This window comes from Tripterygium wilfordii, chromosome 17 (assembly GCF_013401445.1).
Source record: "Tripterygium wilfordii isolate XIE 37 chromosome 17, ASM1340144v1, whole genome shotgun sequence".
Classification (NCBI taxonomy): Eukaryota; Viridiplantae; Streptophyta; class Magnoliopsida; order Celastrales; family Celastraceae; genus Tripterygium; species Tripterygium wilfordii.
The window spans coordinates 11,851,987-11,862,185 of NC_052248.1; the positions used below are offsets into that span (position 1 = coordinate 11,851,987).

The 10,199-nt window shown below is 37.2% G+C and overlaps 2 protein-coding genes across 4 annotated transcripts; both read right to left on the bottom strand.

Moving 5' to 3' along the window:
* Positions 1 to 1,077: 1,077 nt before the first annotated feature.
* LOC119982365 (transmembrane emp24 domain-containing protein p24delta3-like) lies at positions 1,078 to 4,704 on the bottom strand. Its single transcript, XM_038825691.1, has 4 exons — positions 4,278 to 4,704; positions 2,214 to 2,423; positions 1,536 to 1,612; positions 1,078 to 1,442 (listed from the first exon to the last, which is right to left on the bottom strand). Exons 1-4 carry the CDS (start codon positions 4,497 to 4,499, stop codon positions 1,298 to 1,300), a joined length of 654 nt encoding a protein of 217 aa, XP_038681619.1. The 5' UTR covers positions 4,500 to 4,704; the 3' UTR covers positions 1,078 to 1,297.
* Positions 4,705 to 5,027: 323 nt separating this feature from the next.
* On the bottom strand, positions 5,028 to 9,850 carry LOC119982364 (uncharacterized protein At1g10890-like). Of its 3 annotated transcripts, none has more exons than XM_038825689.1 (5): positions 9,699 to 9,850; positions 8,983 to 9,130; positions 7,730 to 7,921; positions 5,695 to 5,914; positions 5,028 to 5,498 (listed from the first exon to the last, which is right to left on the bottom strand). In XM_038825689.1, the coding sequence occupies exons 2-5, from the start codon at positions 9,114 to 9,116 to the stop codon at positions 5,232 to 5,234; spliced, it is 813 nt and encodes a 270-aa protein (XP_038681617.1). In that variant the 5' UTR covers positions 9,117 to 9,130; positions 9,699 to 9,850; the 3' UTR covers positions 5,028 to 5,231. The 3 variants fall into 3 exon arrangements, with proteins under 3 accessions (XP_038681617.1, XP_038681616.1, XP_038681618.1); XM_038825688.1 differs by having other exon boundaries at positions 8,983 to 9,165; positions 9,699 to 9,846; XM_038825690.1 differs by lacking the exon at positions 9,699 to 9,850 and having other exon boundaries at positions 8,041 to 9,124.
* Between the last annotated feature and the right edge of the window lie 349 nt (positions 9,851 to 10,199).

The following is a 10,199-nucleotide window of genomic DNA, read 5'->3' on the forward strand; positions in this document are numbered from 1 at the left end:
ATAGGCACCAGCGTGCAGAAGAACCCAATCTCGTACACCCAATCATACTTGGTATGAGTAAGTGATGGCGTGACAGGAGGGGTCAAACATTTGCAGACCTCCTTCCTTGATATGGTGGTGTTGGATTTCAAAATGTATCTGATTCCGTCGCAACATTCTTTTTTCGGTATTATGGGTCCGAATGGGGGAGGAAGGCAGGACGTCATATTCGGCAAAGTTGCGCAAAATTCAATAGCTGTGACCACATTAGTATCAGTACTGGCCAGCCCCAGAACCACCACCAGGACGACTACTGCTACTGCATTTGAGAGAAAGCTTGCCATTGATATGATGATAGTACTGTGTATGAGATAGGATAATTCCTGATTGGTTCTTGCTGCTTGCCTTATATAGATGACAAACTATGTAAGGCAGTTAGGACAGTTAATTACGTACGCATTGGTTTGCAACTGTTAATTACGTATGCAACTGTTAACTGTTAATCATGAGTACGTATCAGCTTTCCTAGCTAATACAAGGAGAAGAGGCTGCAACACTACAAAAAAAAATCTCAGTTTCCCTCACGTTTTATCATATGATGTCGTAGAGAATAATAGTATAGAAAAATCAGGCTGTTTAGGAATGCTCATATATATATATATATATATAGAGAGAGAGAGAGAGAGAGAGAGAGAGAGAGAAGCTAATTAACAAACGAAAGAAGTGACTTTTTGTTATCTTTTAGCAACCTTGAGGGAATATGATGTGAGCATTCTGATATCTTTGGCCTCTAATACCTAAGATTGACCGCAATCTCAACTCTCACGTCTAGTTGAAAATTATGATCAACAGCAAAGTTCATTTCATAGTCGGGTATCATGAATGCATCAAGATCAAGTTCTTAGTCCCAGCTGTTTGGAGACTTTGTCAAATTCTCTCTCAAATATTTGGGATACTCCATAATCAAACTATTTGGGATACGCTCCAGGTGCACATTTAATCCGAATATCCGATCGATCGAAGGCTAGGAGGCCATTCTATAGGCACTTTCCCAGCCGACAGTTATGGTATTTGTCCTAAAATTGCAACCACAGGACATGCACCATTTCATCAATAAATTAAGAGCCAACTGCTGCTCAAGAAAATTTGAGTATGTCTAGAAAGGATGGACAATCAAAAATTTTTTCTTTACGACCGTAAACACCAAGTACTAACTTATAGTGATATCAAAACTTTCCTTCTGCAACATGCAAGTGGAAAAGTAAAACAGGGAAGAAAGGCTTCTAGATTTTACGCTTCTACCAACCAACGCAATTTTCTAGATAAGCTTCTTCTTCTGGAAGAATTGCTTCAAGTACAGCACCTGCAGAGCAGAAACCCCAATACAGACACCCAAAGACATAAAACTAAACCAAGCCACTCTGCCATTTGTTGTTTCACTCACGGTCCTCATGTCTGCTTCTCTGTTTGTTGCATAAGAAAATAGAGGAAAACCTATTGGTTAATATGAGGAAATGGTAAAACTTACAATTCATTTCTAACTACAATTACATTACCTGCTTTTGAGATATATTAAATTCTCATGAATGGCCTCCACTGCTCCTTCTAGTTTCCTCAGTTCAAGCTCAATACCCTATATATATGTAGGAGAATTACAAAAAGTAAATACAATTAGAAAACAAAGGGAACATTTTCTTCCTGGACTTTTATCCTGCTTAAATCAGAACTTACACTATATTTAAGAAGTAATACATCTTGAATAAGACAGGCTTAAAAGATCAACAAAAGACGAAATCAAGTGACAGTCCATTCAATAAGCATTTTATCAGCAGTCTCAAAGCAATTCGTTCCCAACTAGATTAAATTATGAAAACATCTAAACACCATGTTGTTTCTCTAGCTAAAAGCCTAAAACTGAATGGGCGTAAATCTGACCACACTGAATAAATTTTCTTAGAAATCAAAAGCACGTAAAGCGAGGAGAATGACAGGGACCTAAACTAAACCTGTAAAAGTTAAAAGATATCATTCATTGAATATGATCACCGTTCATTTCTCTGGCCCTCCGACAACATTTATTCAATTGACACCTCCAACTTCAGGCCCCAAAATACATAATGACTACCATTTCTAATGATCTCCATATTCACAAGTATTATTTTTCCTAGAAAACTTCTTCACAATTTTTTCCTGGAATCTTAATTACAGAAGAATATAATAATTTTGTCACCCACCTCAATCTTCTCTTTTCTGGCAACTGATTCCCAATCCTTTGCTGCAATTCCAATTTTCCAGTCAAGATTAACACTGACTTCTCCTCCTTGATTATGGCCACCTGCCCATAAGCATGCCAAGTAATTACCAGCCTCATGAGTTGTGAATGCAAATTGACCATGGGTTACATTCTCTGAATGATGAAGATTGTTCCCATAGGGTGATGTCACCTAAAAAACGCAAACAAATATTAGCAACTGGTTGCAAGAAAAACTAACAGATTCAATTGAAGGGCAAGATTTACATGTACAAGTTCAACAAAGAAACCATGATGGCTATCATGAATCATCAATGTTATAACATTTGAAATATGATGTTTTTATCCCATGTCAAAAGATGGACAACAACACAGGAGTTAACCCCTTGCCCATCTTATATGACTCTGTAGAAAGCCTAGTTTAACCAAGGAAATTGCTTTTATACAGAGAAGGTTGACGTCACTAAAGCCTAGTCAGCGACGTTTTTATATTAAAAGCACATATGCCACAAAAGCACTTCTAGGGTTTCGGGCTGCAACTTCAGATGTATCCCAATGACTATATAATGCCACTCCAAATTTCAATTATAACAGGTTTAGTCCTTGCTATTAGGCATTCACAGTGTACATTTCATCAGAGATTCTTTTCCAAAACAACTAACCTTCAATGAAGGAAATAGGAAGCTCAAAGAATCTTGCTAAATCTAGCCATACATGCAACAAACAAGGTAAACTACACAGTATATATTATAATTATATTATAATTTATACATTTCGAAGTGTTAAAAGTCAATTAACTAAAGTAGTTTATTAAAATCTTTCAATTGAGCTTAGTTTGGCTTTTAGACAAACCATAATTCAAGCTCAATCTCGAGCTTGTGTTCGGTTTAAAACCTCAGATTATTAATTTTAAACAAGCAGGGTCAAGCCCTACATTTTTAGAGCTCGGAAGAAGCTTGGCTCAAATTCGAGCTCCAGATTTGAAATGAACAAGGCCTGAGCTTAGAAAAGCTCGGCTCCACTTACCTTGTTTACACCTGGACGAGTAATCACCTCAAGTAACTAAGAGTCAAATACTTACACATGAAATCATACCAATCAGTCTTAATAGCAAGTGCAAAATTTTCTAAGCTCGGCTCCACTTACCTTGTTTACACCTGGACGAGTAATCACCTCAAGTAACTAAGAGCCAAATACTTACACATGAAATCATACCAATCAGTCTTAATAGCAAGTGCAAACTTTGTGGCAATCATTCTTATTTGAATATTTCTAAATATAAATTGAACCATGAGCATGAAAGCAACATTTACTTGTCCTTCAAATGCCAACGCCCCCAAAATCCAAATATGTATGGATGGCTGAGATCTTCTATGTGTAACTACTTTGGGGTCAGCAACAACAAAAAGAAACAAGTTTCTCATTTATTCAGCTATTGGCTAGATAAATGCTCAATCTAGGATCCATGTTCATAGGATTTGACAAAATTTTATGCAGAGATACTCTTCCTCAACGTACGAATAAGTCTACTGTGGTATTCAATATTTATTACACCATCCTTTAATGCAAACAGTATAGACTAAAAAATTAACAATAAGGACAAAACATGTGCCAAAAGATATTACAAATATGTGCTTAATTAATACTACCGACACAAACCCAAACAGCAAACAAAGCATAACGGGATAACCTCCCAGCCATGCTAATCATAAAAAATCCTCTTAAAGAAGGAATTTGTCTGCTTAAGTGATATTGCTCTAGATTGAGTCCAAGTTATCCTCTGTTGTTAACACTATAATTTTGGAATTCCTCGCCATCACCCCTTCTTCAGGTGGGTTGTTTAGAACTAAAATTTATAAGCAGTTGGAACCTGAGGGAAGCAAACCAACAAAGAAGAAATGGCCAAACAACCAGATAATCGCCCTATGTCATTGTAGATTCACACCCCTCCACACCACAAAACTTAGAATTGGAACAATAGCATATCAATTAAGGAATTAAAACAGCCTAAGCTAAAAGATCCACAGATCAAGAATTCACGACATACCTTGACAGAAACGGTGGGGATGTGAGAATGATCGTCGGAAACCACCACATAATCCGCTAAAACAACGACGTTGTTATGGATTTCCTCGGACACACACTTCGTACCAGTCGAGGGAACAGTCAACCATATAGCCTCGCCTCCCTGAATATCAGTCCATAACCATAGCGTCAACAATAACACCGGCACCGCCACCTCCCTGCGCACGTTAGCACCCAGCCCCATCACCTCTCACACACAAAATTCGCGTCCTGTGACGTCGTTTTGGATGGATCGAACAAGAAATGAAGGTCGAGAGTCGAGAGTCGAGAGTCGAGAATCGAGAGTGACGTAACTCCTAGGCTGGGAAATGGGATCTGCGTCTCCGGCAAGTGCACCAGTTTTTTCGCTTTCACTCTCTCTGGTAACTCGTTTATTTTGTTTGTTATTTTAATTAATTTATTGAAGTAGTTAATACTTAAATACTGTATCCAGTAACTGAATATGGTATAATGGGTCGGGTAGCCCGTTTTACTTCTAGATCCGAATGAAAACTGGCATTTTCTCTTTAAAATTTTCATGAACAAATCAACCTATGATTCCCCAACTCTCACTTTACCCTGGTAGTACCAACATCGGGTATGCATGACACGAGTATTGATATGATATCCGAACTATTCACTTTACTTTGTCTCCCTCTATGACTATGAGGAATTTCAATTTGAAGAACCGAACACATGAATATACACACCCGTACCCAAGTCTAGGTATTACAGATCTTCACAAGGAAAATTAAACAAAGTAATGGACGAAAAAAAGTTGTTCTTTGAACATTGCTTAAACTTGTTCACATCCACGAGAAATACAGTTTAATTTCCCCAAACTGCTCAAACTTGTTTTTTTTTTTCTCAAGCCTAACGCCACCCACTCCAACTACACCAAGCAAAACTTAGAAGTCAACTGATAATTATATGATAATCACTTTGAGCCAAAGGCGAATGACAACTTCGGCTGGGATTTATTCTTGCCGGAAAGTTTCATCTGGTTTAAACCTTCTTCCTCTCCATGCTGCTTTTTCCTTCTCATGGTCTCTTCTTTTTGTCTTTGGAGTTCTTCTAGTTCCCGATACCTTTCCCCCTCTCTCTGCTGCTGCTCCAAAGCTTCCTTTTTCTGAGATTCTTCCACCCGCCTTCGGTTCTCCTTAAGCATCTTTTCCAGCTCTTCTCTCTCTTTTCGAATTTGCTCCTGTAAACAAAACAAAAATGAACTAGAATCATAATACTAATAGGAAATGATATTTTTGTTGAGACTCTCCTATACACATATACACGGGAAAAAGAAATAAACTGTTCCAGTGAATAAACGAAGAAATATGCAACTTCACATGGAAAAGGGATGACGGAAACCATTGGGTGACAGCTTCACAGAAGTTACATCATACCTCCTTCTGTCTAGCCTCCATAAGAGCAGCTTCCTTTTCTTTCTCAAGTTGGGCATCAACTTCATCAAGAAGTCTTTTTCGTCCTGCCTCTGAACGCTTCTGTATTTCCTGCTGAATCTCCTTAGTGTTCAAACTCTCTTCCACATTCTTTTGGATGGCTTCTTCGACTCTCATTGATGTTTCTTCTTCTAGCAGCTTCAATTCTGCTTCTTGTTGACACCTGCAAACAGAATAAAGAAATTTAAACCAGTTGGGCCAACTGGGAGTTGAAGTAAACACCATATTATCAGTGTCATATGTCCTCACAGCCAGACAATACTCTTTACTACAGAATAAATTGCAGGACAAGCTCCCCCCAATGGCTTTCCTCCTTTTCCCTGCTTTCTCTATCTTATTTCATGTGATTATAATTATAACAAAAGGGGAACTAAGCTCCATGACAACAAGGCACTAACATATGTTTATGCTTTTAAGGCATACCTCTAAAAGAATCCTGATCCAAAAAATGAGTTTCAAAACTGGTGACAGATAAATGAGGCATCCAATTGATCATCAAATATAACAAGTTGAACTATAGCAGTATCTTCCTTCAGAAGGCCTGTGGAGAAGAATGTCAAGTAACCTGCGGCAGTTTTAAAACTAATCACCATGATACTTCAATCCTTGCACTAAAATGCACTTCATCAAAATAGAAAGTCCACATGTTTGAAAAAAATATGGTCATAGTTATACAAGTACAAAAGACGTAATTTCAAATAATATCATTTTAATTCATTACGTCTACCACAATGGAGAGAGGTAGAGAGTGTGGCTAGTTGACAGACAAAACACCTACCTATATACTAATAAATACGAAGGACAAAGGATATCAAAAAGACCTACTGAGCCGGTATTTTATTTATACAAGGCACACGCAATCATACAACCAAATATGCGCATCACCTTTTGAGATGCTTGTGAGGCATTGTCAATGCATGATACAATAGGACGTACAGATATTATATATTTAATGCATTACCTAACATTAGTTTTCAAGAGAACAAGTAAAAAATCATCCATAGAGAGCTCAGTAGCATCATATAATATCATTCTATGCTAATTTTACAAACCCATTCTTGAAATAGTTCTTAAGATAGTAATTAAATCGGCAAAACTCCCTAATAAAACGGAGGTATTCATCCGCAAAAAGTAATCAAGTTCAAATAGTCATTATTCTCCTCTTTAAATGAATAACTGCAATAGTAACTTAGCAAGTAGTAAATGCAAAATTGAAAGGTGCAAATAGTGAATTCCAGTACTTCTGATTCCGGATTTCAAAATTCAGACACCAGAATGGCAATTTATAATCCAGCTTTACTAATGCTAGATCAAGGCGTCAATGAAAGCATATCTTTTAAATACTAGAATTATGTGTGCATCGCTCTTTGACAAGCATCCATGATCTACTCTTACAATTGCAAATTATCCTTAACTTGTACTAATTTGTATGTTATCAAGTAACTGGTTATTTTAGACATCAGATGCCCATAGCTATAACCACATAACAAGTCATATTTACTTTATCTTTTGTTTGGAGATACAAATGAAGAACAATATCAGCTTTTGGGTTCCCAAGAATGGAGGCACCTGATTCTTTGAATCCAATCTCCAGACAGAATACAATCCAGCCTAATTGAGTTGGCCAAAAAGAATAATTTATTTGAGTAAAGACACATGAACATAACATGTATCCTTTCAACCACATATGTATTTATATAAAATGTGTATATCCACAATATGAGCATGCATACATACAGGGAAAAAAAAAGGACCCAACGATATTCAAGACCAAAATTATCTATAAATGACGAGTCAGTAACTTAAGGGATATAATAAAGCAAAAACTGAGTACATAATTGTCTAGAATCCAATAGAAGCCTATCATGGATATGAAGAGCTTAGCCAAAATTTTAAAAGAAAAATTGGAGAACTCAAATGAATGAGATAAAAATAGAAATTTCAGTATTCTGGATAAGGAGCAAAATTCTGGATATACCTTTTCTTCTCTTCTTCTTCTTTTTTCTGTTTTTCAATTGCATTTTTTCTTTCTGTTGACCCAAGACTTGAACTAGAAGATTTATTATGAGTAGGAGTCAACGAGGAACTCCTACTTCTTTGCCTCTTGTGTCGCCTAGGGGTTGGTGAGCGACTTTTTCTACGCCTTGGAGGAGGAGAACGACTTCTCCGCCTGTATAGATCATATAGATTATTGAGCAACAACCAGAAATGTGTATACCACAATATATAAAGCAGTCATCAAGCTTGCTCACCATTTAGCACAATAAATATAGAAGCATGTACTGTTACCTCATATATTAATATTGTTAAGAATAACTTGTGCTCCATCTTTCATCACATGAAGAAGCAAATGTCAGAATCAAGCAACGAAAGGACACACATGTCACCCATCACCTGCTCACTTCCCATTCCCTTACGATGGGAAGAAATTGAGTTTCTTTGCTTCCTTATAAAGACCATACATCCTATATGCTCTCAAAGCACTCTATTTGCCACTCCAAATAATCTTATTTCGTATCTTTCCGTGCTCCATAAAAACAGTAAGTTCCAAATAGTCAGGTGCCCATCAAAAGAAAGATAATTGTTTATTATTCTGTGCTACTAAATCATCAATCTTCTTAATTGATCTAAGAAATTGAACACCAACATGATGTTCATACAATGTAAGTTTATAATCAATGAAGTGCCGATGAAAACTAACAAGAGACTCCATCGGCATAAGAAAGGAAATTATCAAACTATGTATACCCATGCACTTGAACATGTTACACCGAGAAACCAGAATACTGATTATTTGGAGTGTAAAAATCTAACTCGGAACCATTTTCTGCAAACTCCTCCAAGAGAATTCAGAATGGTATTTTAGGATTTGGAAATGAATTTTGAGCTACAACATTCGCGAAACAGTTCATCTATTTAACTACAATAAATTGAAAATCCACAAAATTCTACATATAACCATGCACTTGAAGTGGTATATCCACATGAATTTTTATACAAGTAAACTAACATCTGAGAGTTCATACAGTTAAAAGCTGCCCCGATTAAACTCTGACCCAAGTTATTAAGGGTTTCTGACAAGCGAAGATGGAGAAACAACTTCTTATGTCTACAGAAGCTTGCGATGTGTACAGATCAACAAAAGAAAAATGTGAGTCACATACTTTCTTACAATTGCTTCACCATTAACTAACATGAACTATCTAACAAAAATAATATAAACGGGATGACCTGCTATGAGGATATGGTGACCGACTTCTGTCCCTTCGACTTCTCTTGCTATATCCATGCCCTAGAGGTGATGGTGAACGCCTTCGCCTGTAAGTAGGCGACCGCGATGGTGACCGCGACAAGTCCCGAGGCATTCCTACTACCTCAACTTAAGAAGACGATATCAAGCTTCAGCAGTCAGCACTGAAAATAGTAGCAGAAACAACAGTGGAATCACAATATTGGTTGAGACGTTGAAAAAAACATGGCTTAGGAGAAAATGAATAGACAACACTTTTGAATTTATGTTGTGTCCCACGAATTAAGCAGCAAATGAAGCATCCAGACAAGAAAGCACCACTATATCAATCAGAAACAAGAACAACATTGTTTAATTGATACGAAGACACAATAAAACTCTTAACCTTGTGTCATCAATTAATCGTACCTGGTAAAAAAAAATACTGTCATTCACGGTATAACAAAAATCGATAAAGCTCAAAAACTCGAATAATTAGGCTACGGTTAAACTTCATCATCACTACATAAATCATGACCAAAAGCTCTATTTCCAGATTGCAGAACAGAGTACCATATATTACTTGCTGTTAAAGATCAGAAAAAGCAAACATATTTTGAGTAAGATTTTCGCTTTAACGCTTTCTCAGCAACCAAACAAAGTTCACCAGTAACAGTAGGCAATCCAGAATTTCATCAAAATACTTAACCGGATATACCTCCCAAAACAATCTGGAATATCCAACCTCGGCCGTGAAATCTAATAAAACCCTAGAAAGTTAAACCTCGATGCAGGCAGGAGATGTGATATGGCGAGAAGGAGAAGGCAACTGGATGACTGGGAGGGAGTCCCACCTCTGTCCCAACCTTCTATAAGTCGTTCGATATTCTTATTTGATCTGAACCGTCCATTGATTCTATTTCACTTTTTTTTTCAAGAACAAGCCCACAGGCCCACAACTACAGGCCGGGCGTGCGCCCAAATAACAAATCCGCTACCAAACTAACGATGAAGCGGCCCATTTGGATACTGAGCCCAAGAGTCCAGCCCAGGAGGCCAGGCGTTTTGAGGTCTGTTGATCTTTGTAGACTAGGGGTGTAAAAAACCAAACCAAACCGTAATCCAAACCGTAAACCAAACCAAAAATAATCATTTGGTTTGGTTTCTCGGCTTACGGTCCGGTTTTGGGTTAGAAAATTTAAGTTATTCAGTTTTTTGT

What these genes read in the sequence shown, in the direction of transcription:
- LOC119982365 (XM_038825691.1), bottom strand. Translation starts at nt 4,499, where the DNA reads ATGGGGCTGGGTGCTAACGTGCGCAGGGAGGTGGCGGTGCCGGTGTTA. An exon ending in TCCCCACCGTTTCTGTCAAG is followed by an intron (nt 2,424 to 4,277) that starts GTATGTCGTGAA and finishes TGCGTTTTTTAG; the next exon opens with GTGACATCACCCTATGGGAA. An exon ending in CCAGAAAAGAGAAGATTGAG is followed by an intron (nt 1,613 to 2,213) that starts GTGGGTGACAAA and finishes ACATATATATAG; the next exon opens with GGTATTGAGCTTGAACTGAG.
- LOC119982364 (XM_038825689.1), bottom strand. Translation starts at nt 9,116, where the DNA reads ATGCCTCGGGACTTGTCGCGGTCACCATCGCGGTCGCCTACTTACAGG. An exon ending in GAAGAAGAAGAGAAGAAAAG is followed by an intron (nt 5,915 to 7,729) that starts GTATATCCAGAA and finishes TTCTGTTTGCAG; the next exon opens with GTGTCAACAAGAAGCAGAAT. An exon ending in TGGAGGCTAGACAGAAGGAG is followed by an intron (nt 5,499 to 5,694) that starts GTATGATGTAAC and finishes TTTTGTTTACAG; the next exon opens with GAGCAAATTCGAAAAGAGAG.